Source organism: Sinohyriopsis cumingii, chromosome 17, assembly GCF_028554795.1.
Source record: "Sinohyriopsis cumingii isolate HCF-2022 chromosome 17, ASM2855479v2, whole genome shotgun sequence".
NCBI classification, from domain to species: domain Eukaryota; kingdom Metazoa; phylum Mollusca; class Bivalvia; order Unionida; family Unionidae; genus Sinohyriopsis; species Sinohyriopsis cumingii.
The window spans coordinates 53,377,100-53,397,217 of record NC_142977.1 but is presented as its reverse complement, the minus strand read 5'-3'; the positions used below and the strand labels follow the sequence as shown (position 1 = coordinate 53,397,217).

General features: G+C 32.9%; 1 protein-coding gene across 3 annotated transcripts in view; it reads right to left on the bottom strand.

The window, feature by feature from the left end:
- LOC149778765 (discoidin domain-containing receptor 2-like) overlaps positions 1-20,118 on the bottom strand; it is a 297,280-nt gene that overhangs the window by 24,102 nt on the left and 253,060 nt on the right. For all 3 annotated transcript variants that reach the window (XM_089939517.1, XM_089939518.1, XM_089939519.1), the window contains exons 4-7: positions 16,766-16,855; positions 6,298-6,445; positions 2,086-2,607; positions 1,036-1,164 (exon numbers count right to left, since the gene is read on the bottom strand). In XM_089939517.1, coding sequence (XP_089795643.1) covers positions 1,036-1,164; positions 2,086-2,607; positions 6,298-6,445; positions 16,766-16,855 — 889 coding nt within the window. The remainder of the gene's footprint in view (positions 1-1,035; positions 1,165-2,085; positions 2,608-6,297; positions 6,446-16,765; positions 16,856-20,118) is intronic.

The window sequence follows — 20,118 nt, the reverse complement described above, 5'->3', positions numbered from 1 at the left end:
AACTTAATGAAAAAGAAAACAAGAGGCTTCAGTGTGCATGAAATCACTCACCTGGTTGACATTTGCCTAACAGACATGTCCAAGATGGCCAATAAATGTAGGTCAGAAGAATGATTTCTTTATAATTTACTTACTGCGACATTTATTGTCTATATTGTGAAGGAAAAAAAAAATTCTTCAAGATTTCTCAGTTTTGTTACAATTGTCATTATTTCATGACACATCAGCATCTTTTGTTGGGTGCTCAAAAGCCTTTATGCCCAGATGCATTTTGTCAAAGTCAATCAAATTCTGGTGAGGAGCTGTGTGAGATAAAGTTATGCAAGTGTTTTTCTAGTTTTAGAATGGTGGCCATTTTAATGTTCAATCAGCATTATGCGTGCACTTAAGGTCATTTATGCCCAGATGCTTTCTGTCAAATTTGATCAAATTCTGATGAGCACATTTTTAAAAAAGTTGTTTAAGTTTTTCTGCTATTTTTAGCTGTGACAACCATTGTTGAAGGCAGATCTCCATCGTTTGTATTAATTTGATAGTCCTTTTAAGCAAGGGTAATTTGATAGTCCTTTTAAGCAAGGGTAATTTCTTTAATGAGCAGTTGTTTTAAGATTTTTCTATTTATTTATAATGGTAACCATACTGGATGATATATCAGTATCAAATGAATGAATCTGAAAAAGTTTAGACGCTGAGCCATTCCCTGTCAATCATGTGCAAATAGTGCAAGAGGTTTTTAAGAAGCTGTAAATAAAAATTGTAAATAGACATCGGATGATGCTGGGTGGACACTGGAGCATACACTCTCTCAGCCTTACAGCTAGGTGATCTAATAATGCCATACGAAATTTATAAATTTTCTTATATCTGCAACTGAAAATCTGGTCGACTTAAAGTGTTCATGGAATGTGAAGGCCCCTGCCACTGTGTAAAAACCAACCTCGATGCAAAATTTAACTTGATGGACAAAGGACACAACAAATGCGGAATGCCATACACATATTTGGACTTAGGACTGGCTAGAAAAAAGCTGATTACCTCCTCCTGGATCTACATCAATCTTGTGGAAATCTGGAGTGTTTTCTCCGCTTACTATCTTGGGTGTAACAACAGGAGGTGACTCTGTTGGTGGTGGAGTTTCCTCAGTGAAATTTCCATAGGCGGGTTCTGAGGAAAAGGATGATTAAAACAAAAGTAGTCCCTCAGCAGTGATAATCTATGGTACATGTATAGTGAAAATAATGCAACATACTGAATTCTGGATGCTGTGATACGATTAATAAAATGCATATTAAAACCTTCCAAGTAATTAGAGAGAGAAATATAAAAATATATTTTGTATAGGAGATCACCAGGGCATGTTCTACAAGTGAAAATTTAGGGTACAAATTGCCATGGACATTTATTAAAAAGGATGTATTTTTCCAAATATAGGAGGGATTTAATGATATTTATGGAAAAATAATGATAGGACTTGAAACTGTCATACATGATATTCATGTGCTTAATGATATTTATGGAAAAATAATGATAGGACTTGAAACTGTCATACATGATATTCATGTGCTCAATTGATATTTTGGTACATTTATTTAGAAACTGACATAAAGCCTGCAATTGCATATTTTCGAATATACCCTAGATCTCCTCCAGACATTTCCAACAAAGATTTAATCGGAATGGTGTCTATTCTAAGCATTACAGCTCTGCTTTACCATAAATACCATGACCCCTAATAAAAATGAATATGCATTACTGGTACATTTAATTCTCTTTTACCATAAAGTACCCAAACTACCATGACCCCTAATAAAAATGAATACGCTTTATTGCTCTCCATTACCATAAAGTTCCCAAAATACCATTAACCCTCATAAAAATGAACATGAATCTCATATACATGGCTCAATTTACTTTTTTCATTGCTGATTCTTATAATTAATCTTTAATCATTTTATTAAACAAGAATATTTTTACGTCTGTATCGGCTTTGTAAAAAATGTATCAAATCCTTTTTAAAAAAAATTCTCATATAAACTGAGGACCAGAGTAAGGTCCTCAATACATATGTCCATCACAAACTCTCACCTGATTTAAAATTCACTTCACTTATTAGAATCCATCTGGAATCAAAGTACAAGTGCACTTTCACAAAGCGTCCAATTTGATTCTGAAGATTTATTTTTATGGGTCTTGAAAATTCCACAACAGTGTCACGAACGTAATTAAATATCACTGGCTGCGATGTGTAATATATTCCTCCTATACTCAAATGAATTATAGCTTTACGAAATACGCTGACGTCTTTGGAAAAATAATTATTGCTGTTGAAAATCACAGAAGAAAAATTTCTGACTGTATCAAATTTAAATAAAATCTGCAATGGCTCTTTTGCTGAATCATTTCGCCACCCAACCCATTCATATCCTCGAATTCCAAGCTGCTGTTGATCAATTCTAAAATTTGTCTCGCCTATTTCACCATCCGTTAACTGTCCAAGTCCATTTCTGAGGAATCCATCCTGGATTATTCCATCATATGTAAAATCAAAGAAATCCACCTCTGTTCCCCTTTTGTCACCTTGTCGCATTGAGTAGGACACCAATCCATCTGAAAAATCAGGTGGAAACCTTTCACTTAAAACTACCTTACATAGATTTTATACCTTACGGTAAATAGACAACAATCTCATGACCTTATATTTGAAGATTTAAGGATTGTACCAATGATATTACTGTCACAACTTTGATGTTAGCGGAGTCAGTGAAGGGATCAGACCACTAATTCATTTTCTGAAGGCATCAAAGTTAACTTCTCAGAAAATAAAACTTGCTTGCACTCTAACGCAATGCAGTAAACAAAACATGTTCTTCTTGACTAAAGCAAGCACAAACGTTCTGAAGAATCAAAATTATGTGCTGCGTGGCACTTTCTTCCAATAACTCTCCCTTAAGAAACATTCAATGCTGATATTACAGCTGATGGCCTGATCTCCATATATAAGGCACAGTATCCTATGTTCTCCCACTTCAAGACTTGCACCCTGCCCAATTAACAATTATTTGTCTTATTCCTGAGCCCGATATTGGCATAACTATAAATAAACAATCTGAGCTCTCAAATCTTCAAATACATGAGTTTTATGCCTCTAAAATAAATGCTAAATAATTTTTTTGGGATAGTGTTGCAATTGTGATTCTCTGCAGAACTGATATGCCAACTATCAGAATTGCATAAACTCTTTTAGCTTTGTATTGCAGAATATATTGTAACCTTACACTCTGACATCTGACCAATAAGAAATTATGTTATGTGAGCTGATATGTCACTATAAATTAATTTGTGGCTAATATAAAATCATGTTACAAGAGCTGATATGTCACAATTAATTACTTTGTGACCAATAAGAAATCATGTTACAAGAGCTGATATGTCACAATCAATTACTTTGTGACCAATAAGAAATGTTACAAGAGCTTATATGTCACAAGTTATTACTTTGTGACGAATAAGAAATCATGTTACAAGAGATGATATGTCACAATTAATTACATTGAGACCAATAAGAAATCATGTTACATGAATGGATGTGTCAGAAATAATTACATTGTGACCAATAAAAAATCATGTTACATGAATGGATGTGTCAGAAATAATTACTATGTGACCAATAAGAAATCATGTTACATGAATGGATGTCAGAAATAATTACATTGTAACCAATAAGAAATCATGTTACATGAATGGATATGTCAGAAATAATTACTTTGTGACCAATAAGAAATCATGTTACATGAATGGATATGTCAGAAATAATTACTTTTATCAATGCATCAGGTCATTCACTTTATCAGTTTATGAAATTAACATGAATCTTACGATGTAATCAATTAAGCAAAATTAGGAAAGCAAAATTTAAAAGTGACATGATGTTTTTTATGCATTAAAAATACCAATTGAAGGGAAAAAAAACAGAAAGTGAATTATGTGTTTCTGTAGAATATGGTTATTAAAGAAGTTTGCATTGAAAAAACAATACCACAAGTATGCCTTAAGTTCTTCACATTTCTTTAATGAAAGTGTGATATTGGAGAGAATAGGAGCAAGTCATATACAAATTACCATATATGGGTAAAGTCATATACAAATTACCATATATGGGTAAAGTCATATACAAATTACCATATATGGGTAAAGTCTTGCATGGTTTCATTTTCACAACTTATTAGATGAGTATAAAATCTTTTTAATAAATCAACAATATGGAAATTTTTAGAGTGAAAAAAGGTGTCAATAATTTTAGAATTGCAAAAGAAAAAGATGTGAAATGTTGTAAAGTTATACATTAAAAAAGTGTAACAATGTTAAAATGTCCATGTATGGTACATAGAATGGAAGTATATGGTTCATTACAACTCTGCCAATATTGGCTGGAGGGACTTAAGAGTTCAAAGGAATGGTTCTCAACATGACTATACTTCCAATGAATGGGAAAATGAACACAAAAACCACAGTCCAACTTTTTGGGGATCAAGACCTAAGGCCCCACCACCTTATATTCATGATCATATCCATGTACAGTTTTTCCTTGTTATAATATGCTAATTGGGTTCAATAAATGCTAATTGTATAATGTACTGAATCTCCATACAAAATTTATGTACATAAAATATACTTTTTAATTCACAGTAATAATGTTGTTAAACTTATCAATTAGTTAAAATGATTGAAATAAAAAACATTCTTAAGAAAAAAATTGTACTGTTTTCTTTGAATCCACTTGTCTATATTTCATGGGGTAATTCATGATTAATTATTTTTAAAAATTGGGCACCTGGTTTTATAAATATCTCTGTCTGTGATCATTCTTAATCTAGCTTGGACATAGGACGGCAAAATTCTATTACAGTATAGCTCAAACTCAAAAAACATTGCTATTTCACTCCCTTTTTTTCCATTACAAATGACAATCATATTGTGGAGTACACAAAAGAGAACCAACTGTATCTTCGTATCGTTTTCAGATCTGCCTGGAATTTCAGTAGTGGAAAATTCCAGTCATATACTGGTACTCTGAATTTATTTATATTCATGGTTGTACTTAAAGTCATGTTTTTGGTGGTACTTCAGTTTGTGGATTTGGGAAGTAGTCCTAATGTTTTCATTGAAAGTACTGTTCAATGGCTTGTGCATTTGCCACTTATAGCAATCACAAAATTAATAAAAATGTATACCCCATCAAATATAGTACATATATTGTATACAGGTGCTACATACTCTAGGGACACTAGCCAGAGTTGACTCTGCTGTCTTGGATTTGACTTTAGTGACACACAAACGATCTTACTATTAACAAACATATAGAAAGAGGTTAAGTCTGTACTAAATAGCACTTGTGAACATTGGAAGAGGCAGTGTGTACTAAACAGCACCTGTGAACATTGGAAGAAGCAGTGTGTACTAAATAGCACTTGTGAACATTGCAAGAGGCAGTGTGTACTAAATAGCACTTGTGAACATTGGAAGAGGCAGTCTGTACTAAATAGCACCTGTGAACATTGGAAGAAGCAGTGTGTACTAAATAGCACTTGTGAACATTGGAAGAAGCGGTGTGTGCTAAATAACACTTGTGAACATTGCAAGAGGCAGTGTGTACTAAATAGCACCTGTGAACATTGGAAGAAGCAGTGTGTACTAAATAGCACTTGTGAAGAGGCAGTGTGTGCTAAATAACACTTGTGAACATTGGAAGAAGCAGTGTGTACTAAATAGCACTTGTGAACATTGGAAGAAGCAGGCTGTACTAAACAGCACTTGTGAAGAGGCAGTGTGTGCTAAATAACACTTGTGAACATTGGAAGAAGCAGTGTGTACTAAATAGCACTTGTGAACATTGGAAGAAGCAGGCTGTACTAAATAGCACTTGTGAACATTGGAAGAAGCAGGCTGTACTAAATAGCACTTGTGAACATTGTTTACTCTCAATCTACATGTTGGTTTTAAAATGTAACAACATTTTAATGACATTTTACCTCAGAGCTCACATGCAGTGTTATACAGCATTTGAAGGTTGCAATCTCTTGTCTTGACAGACAAATTGGCGGATCTTTATGTACACAAGCAATGTGGAATATCAAGGGGGATTAACATTACTGTATGCTTAGAAATACTGCAGTGATAGGCATGGTATTGATGCAAATTTCATGATGAAAATATGAATGAAATTATTCAACATCTCCAATTGTTAATCAAGAATGTCGTTATCCAAATTAAATGAGCACAATAGACATCTGATAATACCTTCCCACACACAACCGTAGAGTTCGACTCGAAGGCACACAGTTCTGGGATGCTGACTATAGGGTATGAAGCGAACTCTGAGTGCAATGATGGGAGGTCGGACTTCCCTCAGTTCTGCCAGATATGTGTTTTCATTGCCTTTAAATATCTGGAAATAGAGGAAAAAAATCCATTTAGATAGAAAACTGGCTTTATGGAGGTTTCTTCAATGAAGTACTTTATTTTCTGCATCACCTTCTTGTCATCCATTGCCAGTTTTTTCATGGTTCCTGTTCTCTGCTAAAATATTAATTAGCAATTTTCTGAGGTCACAGATACACCATCAAATATGGCCACCATTGACAAACATAGAAAAACACACGTTTGCCCATTTCCAATGATGTTGAGTGAATTATAGTCAGCATGCGTTCATACAGAGAAAGTGCTTACTGTGTGACATCAACTTCCCGCCACTTGATACTAAACTTTAATTTTATGCTTGATAAACAGTAACAAGTTCCTTACATCTAGACTTGTTTTGTAGGCCAAATGTTTGGTGGCATTTCTAACTTGATCAAAAATTTATCAGTCAAGAAAGAAAAGTATATAACACCATTAAAAGTCAGATGGCCATGTTTTGAAAACGAAACATGTAACAGGATTGAATATTTGAGTCAATCATGAAAAGTAGGTCACAGTTACCCAGAAGCAATATTGAACACAAGTATGAATGTGAATCATCTCTCCACATGTGACTGCCATTGATAATAAAGTCTTGGATTTTGTATTTCATACCGGATTCTGTTACAATGCAAAAATGTTATGCAAACAAAAAGTATAAAGCAATCCACTGATGGCAATATTAACAAACATTTAGCAAATTATTCTACTATTTTTAGGCTTATTTTTCTTATTTACTTCTTTTGTCTGTTTTATAAACTAATTTGGAAGAAAGGAAAACTATGGTTCAGCATCTGGTATATTATATATCTTCAAGGAACAGGATTAAATAAACATGTCTCCTACTTTGTTCTCTGTACCAAGTGAACAAGTACATTCAGGAAAGTTTCCCAAATTCTTCATCAGCATCCTGCTGTCACTAATTTAAGGAAGCCTGTGGTTTTTCATCCTCCTCTACAAAAGAGCCTGATAGGGGAGATAATTATAATGAATATTTGGGCTGGTGGATGGTTGAAAGGTGTAACATCTCTGCTGCCTAATCAGACATGCTGACACTTCCTGATTCTTTTCAGCTTCAAGCAAGGTCCATGTACCAATCTTACTAACACCTCTTCCTTTCTAATTACTATAAGCATACCCCCACTAAATAAACACAGAAAGTCTATCTGGGCCAAAAAAATAAAATAAACTGCCCCCTCCCAATTTTATTTACCTGGGAGTCCCAGAAAAATCCCAATATTTCATGTGCCAAGACAGGAAATCATCTATATGTTTGTTGTTTTTTTATTTCTTCATTCAAATATGTACCACTTATAGTCAAGATGAAAATGAAAAACATCAGGACATCTCCATATTAAGATCAGGCAAGACTTATGCTTTGCTTAAAGTCCAAAAGGCAAAAAGGATATTGAGCATGAAAAATGTCCTTCCTTTCAGTTCAAAACATTAATGAAAACAAGAGACTCAAGTGAGTCTGAGATCATTCACCTGACTGAATTCTACCTAAAACTTAGAACCAAAAGCAAGAGCAGTTGGCCTAGAGATATGTGTCAGCAGGATGTTTTTGATATTATGTGTTATTCTGCATCTTTATCAATATTTGATGTCATTTAAATATTGTTTTCTATTTTTTAAATTGTGGCCATATTTGGTGATGGATCAATAGCATGTGTATAAATCTGAAAACCTTTTATGCAAGGATACTTTCTGTCAAATTTGTTAAAATTCTATTCAACATTTTCTGTGAAGAAAAAAAATGTCAATATCTAATGGCAGATCAGCATTCATCTGTATAAACATGAAAACTTTTTATGCCTGGATGCTTTCTATCAAATTTGGTCAAAGTTTGTTGAGTGGGCTTTGAGAAAGGTTTTTATATTTTAAATAACAGCAGCCCTAATTGATGATGGATCAGCCTCATTTGTATAGATCTAAAGCCCTTCATGCCAGGATGCTTTGTCAAATTGGTCAAATTCTATTCAGTGCTGTTTGATAAGTCAATTAAAGATTTTTATTTTCATTATTGGTTATGGCAGCCATATTTGATGTCTGACCAGCATCATTTGTACATAGTTTAAGGTCTGAATGTTTTCTGTTTGGTCAACTCTTTTTCACCAGTTCTGTCAAGTCATTTAAAGGTTTTTCGAAGGTTACTAATGAAGCCATAGTTGATGGATGATCAGCATCAATTGGATGCTTTGCCAGATTTGGTCAAATTCTGTTTTTGACCTAAAAATCAAGATAACAGTATCTAAGTAAGTTGGACAAGTATCTAGGCAAACAAGCAAAATTCTGAATAATGCGTACAGATGTCAACACTCTTTTTATTTCCCCTTAAGGCTGATCTTAAGAAGTGCATATGGCTTTTAGTAGAAAATGAAAATCAAATCAAGGAATTTACTTTTTCCAAAGATGTTTTATTGGCACACAAGAAAAGTAGGCCAACCAAACATGACACTGAAATCTAGGAATTTCATGTTTTCAGGGAAGTTTAATTATACAGGAGTAAGCTATGCCAGACAAAACTAATGCCAAGTCAAGTTGTCAGAGATAATTAAACTCTTCAATTAGGAGGGACATATTGCACTGACTTAGCTGTTATGAAACTCTGCAAGACAGTTCCTATCCTGTACATGCGATTTGTTAACTGTATTTTTCATGCCTTTTTGCCTAAAATGTATGCTGGTGTGAAATAGGATGGCCATTAGCAAATGTTATAAGCAACAGTGGTCATAAATTATCCAATAAAATTATTCTAACAGTTGGTTAGATAGACCTCAACCAAAGTTTGTAATTTAAGATTTTTGACGGAGACAAAATCAAAGCATAAATTACTCACAGCCTGTAAGAAAGCTTGCTTAAAATGTTTCTTCAGCTTTAAAAGAAGTTCTTTCCTATATACTCCAAAGTACAAAGTACTGCACATGCTTGTTATGAGTCAATACCAACCACAAATTGCACAGACCCAGACCTGCCATTGCATAAAGCACTGGCAGATCTTGATTTATACAGTTTGTAAGGAGTATACATTTAACTTCTGGCCAATTATGTGATGGTAGATCATGGTCTATGTTGTTTGCAGTTTAATTAGACTTATAAGTGAGTACATGTAGTGTCAGTTGTGATTCAAATATGTCTGCCTATTTTATTTTAAGATGAAATGGTTCAATAGATAGTATATACTACTACTACTACTACTACTATTACTACTATGACCAATAATAATAATGACAACAACAATAATAATAATAACATTAACAATATTATTCTTATTATGATAATAATAATAATAATAATAATAATAATAATAATAATAATAATAATAACATTATTATTATTATTATTATTATTATTATTATTATTATTATCTGGTTCATTTGAAAACCAGGCAAGGTATTTATCCTGTATAATTTAAGCTTTTGTTCACTTCTTGTCAAAATATGTTAGCAAGCATTACAATGAAAGCAAAAAAGTAATGGTTGCATTGCAAAGGGCCCAAGTCACTACAGTTTGCACAACTCTTCTAAACGATAACATGGAATGCTAGAAAAAAAAGAACTCATGGTTTTATCAGGGGCAATAACTCCTACAAATGATGTGGAATGCTGAAAATCAAACTCAAAAGGTCTTACCAATATAAAACCCAATACTAAATTGGTTAAAACTCTATCAAAGTTATACTGGATAAACCATGAAAAAGAGGACAGACCATCAAGGGACATATTCCTATATCTGATTTTGATAATGCTATCAGTATTAAAGTCCATACTAAATATTTTTTTAAATCCAGTAAACCTTTGTAAAGTTATGCTGTGAAAACTAATAAAACGTGGAAAAACAGGGGGCGTAACTCATCCTCATTTTTTTGCAATGTTGGTAACAGAAGAGTCCATTTACTGTCATGTCACTATTAATCCACAATATAAAATTTTGATGAAATCCAAGAAATCATGGTACAGTTATGCTGCAGAAACTAAAGTAAGGAGGCCAGGCAATCAGGGGCTATAACTCATGCAAATGAACTCCTGCATTTGAGGAGCCCTGTGTGGCTGAGTGGTCTATGATGCTAGCCTTTGCAGATCACTGACATCTCACCTCTGACCTTGTGGGTTCAAGTCTTGGCTTGATATGTGAGAAAGCTTGTCAGTAGCTTCCCATGGGTCAGTAGTTATCTGGTCTTTCCCAGGTTTATATATATATATATATATATATATATATATATATATATATATATATATATATATATATATATATATATATATATATATATATATATATATACACATAGCCTATCATGTGCTGATAATTTAATTCAAGGTCTCATCAACATGATGCTGATTTCCAAACTTTGACTGAAATCAAATAAAAGTTGGTAAAGTTATGCAGCAGAAACTGACAGTCAGGGGCTATAACTCATGTAAATGATGTCATATACTGCTGGAAATCAAACTCTTTCAAGGCCTCATGAATACATAGACACATACCATATGTGGTTGAAGCACAACAATCTGGGAATTAAAATTACAATGGCGTAATGAAAAATTAGGAAACAAGGAATTAGGAACCATAACTCCTATAAAGGCAGACAACAATGTCTGGAAATTAAACTATCCCATGGTCTCATAACTATAAAGCTGTATAGCTGTATATAAAATAAATTTGCTTAAAATCCAAAAATTCTTGGTGTAAATTATCTTGTGGAAAGGAATTGGATGCACAGCAGGCTGACTGGAAAAATTGCCTGATTACTACTGAATTTTGTTTTGTTAATGATCTCAAAATCAGAAGCTATCTATTTTGTCTAAATATGAATGATTATATGGAGATGAAAAAAAAACCATTATTCATTGCATGAATACATCATTTTTCATTTGATATGTATCAGAGAATGATCCAGTATAGTTTATCACAAGAGCACATGCCTAGTAATCATGAATAAATGCATGCGGCTTACAATAAACTGGAGACAACAGGTTTTAACAAATATCAGATTTAACATTTCAATTTAAACAATGGAACATTTTGTTTCAGGAAACATACAATTTGGATTTCCTTCCAAATATGTGCATGCTGAAGAGAAACAAATTTCAAATATTTTTTCTTCACTTGCACGCAGGCATTTTAATGGAGACAATTGTATCTTTATGGACAATTTCTGAACAGATCCAAACACTGCAGCTAACAATCATGTTGCAGCAAAGATTTGAATTTCAAATGTGTAATACTTTATTTCAGCTCAATAGATCACATATCAGACAATTTCCATTATGTGGTTGCCAAAGACTGATTGCTGAAGACAACCCTGGGCTTGATACAAAATGAAATCTGACATATATGTCTGTTTACCATGTTGTAAACAAACTGCTAACTGATCAGCATTTGGACCTAATGAATAATGAGGTACATATTCAAATAATACAGCACAGTACTATATGACTATAAGGCCCTTCATTTGAACACTGTTCCTGATATATGGACCTTCATTATAATACTGTTCCCGATATAAGCCCCTTCATTATAACACTATTCCTGATATAAGGCCCTTCATTATAATACTGTTCCTGATATAAAGCCCTTCATTAGAACACTGTTCCTGATATAAGCCCCTTCATTATAACACTATTCCTGATATAAGGCCCTTCATTATAACACTGTTCCTGATATAAGGCCCTTCATTATAATACTGTTCCTGATATAAGACCCTTCATTATTGTTGTTGTAGGGTTTAACAGCATTTTTTCAGCACACGATAGGGTATACACGGCGGCCAGCATTAATGGTGGAAGAAGAACCCAGAAAACCCAGGAAAGAACCACCAACCCACGAGAATCTACTGGCAAGCTTTCTCACATACCCACATTAGCCAAATCCGAGACTCGAACCCATGCAGACAGATGGCTGTGATCCGTAACAGACAGCGCTTTAGTCACTTGGCCACTTGGGGCCTCCTTTCATTAAAATACTGTTCCTGATATAAGACCCTTCATTATAACACTATTCCTGATATAAAGCCCTCCATTATAACATTGTTCCTGATATGAGGCCCTTCATTATAACACTGTTCCTGAATAAGGCATTTCATTACAACACTGTTCCTGATATACAGCCCTTCATTGTAACACTATTCCAGATATAAGGCCCTTCATTGTAACACTATTCCAGATATAAGGCCCTTCATTGTAACATTATTCCTGATATAAGGCCCTTCATTATAACACTATTCCTGATATAAGGCCCTTCATTATAATACTGTTCCTGATATAAGGCCCTTCATTATAACACTGTTTCTGATATAAGGCCCTTCATTATAACACTGTTCCTATGATCATACAATTTCATTCAGTGGTAGTGAAATTACATGTATAATGTACTTCATTATAAGGTTGCCTCACCATATGGCATGTTTTATTATGATTGAGAACAAAAAAATCCAGGATACTTGCCTGGTTCATTTGAAAAACAATAGATTAAAATTAAATTCAGGCAAAAAATTTCAGAGTGTTTAAAGAGAATTATCTACAATAGCTGAACGACATATGAAAACCAGTATATAGCACTACTCATTATAACACTGTATGTGGTCAATTCAATGCTGATTATGTTTTATAAGAAACTGCAGTATAGAGAGTACAGTGTTATAAACCTAACCATGGTATAGCAGGAACTGCATATATTTCCTTAACTGCTGTATAAGTGGAATGAATGAATTTTGTCAAAAAGGAAATACATTTATAATATTAAGCTTCATATTGTTTTTCCATAGTTTTTCCATACTGATTTTCCATATTGTCAAAAAGGAAATACATTTATAATATTAAGCTTCATATTGTTTTTCCATAGTTTTTCTATATTGATTTTCCATATTGTCAAAAAGGAAATACATTTATAATATTAAGCTTCATATTGTTTTTCCATAGTTTTTCTATATTGATTTTCCATATTGTCAAAAAGGAAATACATTTATAATATTAAGCTTCATATTGTTTTTCCATAGTTTTTCCATACTGATTTTCCATATTGTCAAAAAGGAAATACATTTATAATATTAAGCTTCATATTGTTTTTCAATAGTTTTTCCATACTGATTTTCCATATTGTCACAAACTGTATAGACCATTTCAAATTCACTGATTTTAATTTGGTCATGGTGTCCATTGTGGTGTTGTCTGATATCCAGAACTTTGTTACAATGATGCGTTTTACATTGAGGGAAATCTGTACTAGGTGGTAATGATGAATGATGTGTTAAGCTTATAATAAACTGGTTGCAACAAGCAAATTTATTTTGTTTTTCTTAGATTTCTGAGATTCAGCGTTACTATTTTTGACAAAAGAATGATTTACTTTTTTTCTGTGAAACATGCAAATCTGTTCTTTGCAATTTCAAAATGCACACAATCTTTCAATTATAAATACAGTGACTCCAAAGACAGTGGTTAACAAAAACATTGGCTGTAGCTGAAATTTGAAATTCAAGTATTAGATACTTGATCTTGGCTTGAATAGACTGCTCAATATGAGACAATTTCCATGCGGTGGCTGTTGTGATTATTTGGCAGAAATGAAACCATGGGCTTGATTTAAAATGAAATCTGATAAAAGACTATTTGTTGTTAACAATTAATTTTGGTATCCAGTCTTATTTTTCATAACCAGCTACAAGTTGCATGGTAACAGAATACAAATAATACCTGGTTCATGTCAAAAATAGAGAAAGTATTATTTCCTGTGTAAAGAATGCACTAATGTTCCCAGTGTGGGCATCAATTCTGTCACAATAAACTAGAATCAGCTTGATGTGGTCAGATTTTAGAATGAATCATCAGACAAATTGGTAGATATCCTTTTTTCTCTCAAATCTTAATAATTATTTGGTGATTTAAAAAATATTGATTGATTGTATGTATGTATGTATGTATGTATGTATGTATGTATGTATGTATGCATGCATGCATGCATGCATGTATGTATGCATGCATGCATGTATCTGTGTGTGTATGTATGTATGTATTAATATATGTGTGCATGCATGTGTGCATGTATGTATGTATGCATGCATGCATACATGTATGTATGTATGTATGCATGTATGCATGCAAGCATGTATACATGTATGTATGTATGTATGCATGCGTGCGTGCATGCATGCGTGCGTGCATGTGTGTGTGTGTGTGTACATGGTTTAATAGCAGATCAGCACATACCTGAGCAAGTTTCAGGATCCCCCCACAACACATACAAAACAACGATAAAGACAAAAAAGGTACAAAAAAAATTAAAATCCAAAATATACAAAGCAAATTTTGTTAAATAAACATAACTCTTTAAAACGTCCAAGTCATTCTTTGCATGGGCATTATCTGGGATATGTCCCTGGTCAAAAAAGTTGCCACCATTAACTGCCTTCAATGACAAGCAGAATGGCACTTCTGGCCTCTTTAACATTTCCGAGCCCACAGGAGCCAAAAAATGAATAAATTACGACCAAATACAGTCACTCAAAACAACGAGTACTACACAACAAAGATAATCTAAGGCAGGGTTGTCAAACATTTTCAACACAGTTGACCACATGGACAAAAACATAAAGTTCATGGGCCATACATACATATTTATTATTGTATAGAAAAACATAAAGTTCATGGGCCATACATACATATTTATTATTGTACACAAAAACATAAAGTTCATGGGCCATACATACATATTTATTATTGTATAGAAAAACATAAAGTTCATGGGACATACATACATATGTATTATTGTATAGAAAAACATAAAGTTCATGGGCCATACATACATATTTATTATTGTACACAAAAACATAAAGTTCATGGGCCATACATACATATGTATTATTGTAGAGAAAAACATAAAGTTCATGGGCCATACATACATATATATTATTGTATACAAAAACATAAAGTTCATGGGCCATACATACATATATATTATTGTGTACAAAAATATGACCTGTAGGCCAGTAGTTGGACCATTCTAACCATGTGGTCTAAAGTAAACTACAACTTGCTATTCATTTTATTTCTGAGATTTTAATATTTCTAACTGAACAAAAGAAATTTTTGTTTCAAGAAATATGCAAGCTTGTTGTTAACTGCACCTTCCCATCTTGAGCAATACAATATGACTAAGCTTATAAATGACCATTCTATGCTAAACACAGTCGATCCAAAACTGTATGCAACAAAAAAAACAAAACACTGTTGGTACCAAAATTTAAACTGTTAATTGTTTGATACCAGATTGCTCAATATCAGACAATTTCCTTGAGGTGGTTGCCAAGACTATCATAAAAGAAACTACTGGCTTGATGCAATCGACAAGAAATCTATTTCCTGGATTGAAAAAGAGCCAGCCAATATAGTAAATTTTTGGCATTTACATTTGGCATTTGGTTTTGGTAATGGCAAGTTGCAAAATAGAGACATTGTATAAATTATGTATGGTTCATCGGAAGTCAGACAGGATAAAAAATTTATGAATAAACAATACCCCTGTTAACTTAAGGGCATAAATACTAGTCCGATTTCTTTGAAATGGATATCATCAATGACTTTTACAGTGTACAAGGATTGGTACCCTTTTTGCTGATATTTTTAGAAGTGATTACATTTTAACTGCTTAGCAGTAAAAAAAAATCAAGATTTAAAAAATAAACTGATTAAACATTTTCTTTTAAAATAAAACTATATGAAACTTTAAAGCTGCTGTTTTGGAAAGAGATTGCAAAATATTACCATATATACTTCCTTTAAGGTTGAGTCAGACTGCAAACAACGTATACCCTGATCTGTTCTCTTACAATGTGCCTGAAGGTCCTCTATGTTGTTTGTTCTAGTGATTAATTCTAATAAACTGCACAGACCCAGATCTGCCAGTGCATTGTGATGGCAGATCTTGGCTTGTGCAGTCTACAGTCTGACTATACTTTTAAGAGAGTGTATATGGTATGTCTGCAAATAAGCCTGATAATACATGGTATCTGTAACAGGTGAAAGTCATTTTTTTCACAATACAACTGCTTATTTCAAGATTCAACTGAAAAGTCGTCACTATTATTATCTCTGTATTCTGTTCCAAACAAAACTAAGAGTATCATTACTACTGTAACACGAGATATAATAGTTTCATGTGACGTACTTCAAGCTGTTATAATTATCTCCCTTGAAATCACTCCCCACCATCATTTGGGACCACCCAGTATCACAATCTGAGCTTCAATTCAAATTTTATACTTGATGAATCTTTTTAAAAATGCAGATTCTAGACACGATATCTTTATACATGCCTCTTCTCCCGTCTTGTTGTGAAATCTCATCCACTCTCCTGTGTCCTCACGCTGGTATTCGAGCAAAAATTCTTCAGTGTATTCTTGGCCCTGAAAGATATGGTAAATCATCTGGTAAGAATTTATGAATTTACCAGCATTATCCACCAATCACTATCCAAAATCTTCACAAGCATAAATGTTTCAAACTCAAATTTAGCATGGCAACAAATTTGAATTTTTCATGTCAACAGAATCGGAGATGTAAAACATACATATTATTATTGATGTACAAAACATACTATGCAAATTTGTTCCGGTGCATGTAGGCATGTTCGTTATGCTTCATGATTTTAGGTTACCACATTAATGCATCCTGAGGCAGTAGCCTACTTCTGAGCTCATTAATGTCAACATCATTTTGGATACACCAAAGTGGATGGTGTTACAGAAAAGGGATACGATGTAGTTGTCCAATAATGTGAAATAGTGTAGACTTTCTAATGACATAAAAAAATACAACTGTAAAAAACTAATTTTTTTAGATCTGATTTTTTTTCCGGCCAAAAATTACTGGTTTTGGAACCAGAGTTTGTGTCCAGAATTTAGACTTAATTGCCTTATATTTAAATCAGACTGGTCTGACATAGATTTAAATCAGACTGGTCTGACATGCATACAGGCAGGTGAACCTTGGAAAAAATGTGGGTTAAGTTTCAGATTTGGGATAAAATGGGGCCAGGACATGAAAATCCTGGGTCCAATACGAAGAAACAAAGAACTCCAATTTTCACCTTTCTGCACATACATGTCCACAACAGGCAACTGAAAACGTCTTTTATACACCTGAGCATCCTGTTAAATGAAAATAGCTGAGAAACAGATGTGTTTGGACCCATTCTGAAGTAACCCCCCAAAATGGGGTAGGTCCTAAATGCACAATAGTTTTTTTGTGAAATGGAGTAAAACGGAAGTTTTATGCAAAATGGAACCACAAAAAAAAGACTTTTTATTTTAAACCTTTAAAATGAATAAAATAAATGTAAATATTGTGTTTGCCATTATTATTATGGAGACACTGTAACAAGTTACATGTTTTGATACATCAGTTTATTATTATGGAGACATTGTAACAAGTTACATGTTTTGATACATCAGTTTTTGGGACTGTTAAAAGCAGTCATCATTTTCAATATTAATTTGTAATTGTGAACTGGAATATTGGCATGTGAAATAGAGTTGAAATCTGCATGAAAGATAAGATACGGTGAAGACAAATCAAAATAACATTGTATCATCAAATTTCAATAGAACTGTAATAAAAATGCCATCTACCTGAAAAACCTATATAAAAAAAATGAAAGCAAGCAGACAAATCCAGAAATCCATCAGCAAAATAGAGAATTCTGAATTCTAAATGCAAATCGGGATATGTTTAACAAGTTTGACAAATATATTTCAATTTCAACAGGTTTCAAGACCATGTGTAGATTTACAGAATTTACAACCATATGGCAGTGAAATACTTCAAACAGTGATGTAAACTTACCAATACAAAATTCCATGAAATTCACTGTATGCACCAAATCTGATCAACATTCTCAAATTCTCCCACAACAAAACATTGTATAATTAAACAAAGTTATAATTTCATGAAATGGAAAGTTACTTTTGTCTTTATTTGACTACCGGTAATTACTGGTTTGCTAATAAAGTTGTCTTAATATACTGAGAGAAGGCATGGAACCATTAAAAACAGTGGTGGATCTTAAATGAAAATACTAAAAAATTGAACTTACGATTATACTGATTGACTATCTTATGAAAAACACAATCTATCAATCGTCCATGCGGATTTTCCAGTTTGCTGCACAAATTATTATGCATTGAGACAGAAACTAATGACTAGTTTTTTTAACCTTGAACAATTTTCTATATTGTTGTTTGCATTAAATTTTAAGTAGAATAGCCTTAAAAAGTAGGAGTAACCTAAAAAAATGTATGCTACATGACTCCTTTGGCATGAAAAAAATGACATGAAAACAAGTGGGTTGTTGTTCAATATCTAATACAGTAGGAACTGTCTTGAAAGACCACCCCTTTGCCCAAAGACAGGTCATAAAACTATATAATCAAAAAGTCTGTGCATTGAGAATATGGTCTTTCAAGACAGGTGGTCTCACACAGCAGTGGTCTTTTAAGACAGGTTTTATCGTATTTTTATATTTTAAAATTAGTTTTAATGAAGAGAGGAATTACAATAATAATTTGTGTATGGGTCATTTTCATTTTATATATAAAAAAAGTCTTTAAAATCAATATGTAATGTGATGAAAGATCACAACATCTTAAGTATTTTTTTTCTTCAAAATAATGATAATAATTGAAAGCATTATTTGTTTTATAATTTCATACTGCAAACTAATACTCACTTTCACAGACATGGTTCCATTCTGTACACCGAAATTCCATTTTACATTACAAATTTACATTTTAAATAATTAGCAAAAATCCAAAATAAAATATTTAAGTAATGAAAATATTTCTTAAAGCTTGTGATTTCAGTCACTGAGAAATTTAAGAATCAGCAACTATTAATTATCAATGCTTCATTATGACACACACCAATTTTCCCCCAAAAAGAACATTATTATAATTCCATTTCGCATAAAAAAATACTCCATTGCACATTTAAAACCTACCGCCAAAAATGAATTTCCTTTCCCCATTACAGCCGAAAATAAAAAGAATCTCCAGGAGGCAATGAGTTAATTGGTAAATGATGAAAAATAAAAGAGAATTTAAAAAGAAAATTTAGTTTGAGGGAAATACATTGATGGTCACACCATCTACCTGTACTTTATCAAAATGCCATTACCTCCAATTGGAGCTACCAATCTGGAGTACAGTTCCAATGCCCCCCCCCACCATTAACATTTAACAATCTCCTGAAATAACAACAAAGTTATATTTCAGGTTTATATTATGTTACAGTCTTCAAAGAAATAGGAAATTGAAGGTCTTGTTTATCATTTTGTGGAAGAGTTGTCTACATACATCAACTTGTCATCTGAAATCAGCTCAGTATGGTTTATTTTCTTCTCCATGAGGAGGAAATTAAAGTTATGGTGATGTAGGGGGACTAACACATCACATGCTCTTTCTGTCCATCTGGGATGGGCACTGTTTATAGGCCCTAAGCAATCAATTCTGACAAATATATTGTGGGGGAATAATTAGGGAAAACATAAAAGAAATTTTTATCGAAGTCATGATAGAAAATAAGAATACTGTGCTATTTCCTGCCTGTTGTGCATGAAATGTAGGTCACTGTGACATACTGTTGCCCAAGGTGAGTAGTACCTTCCATGATG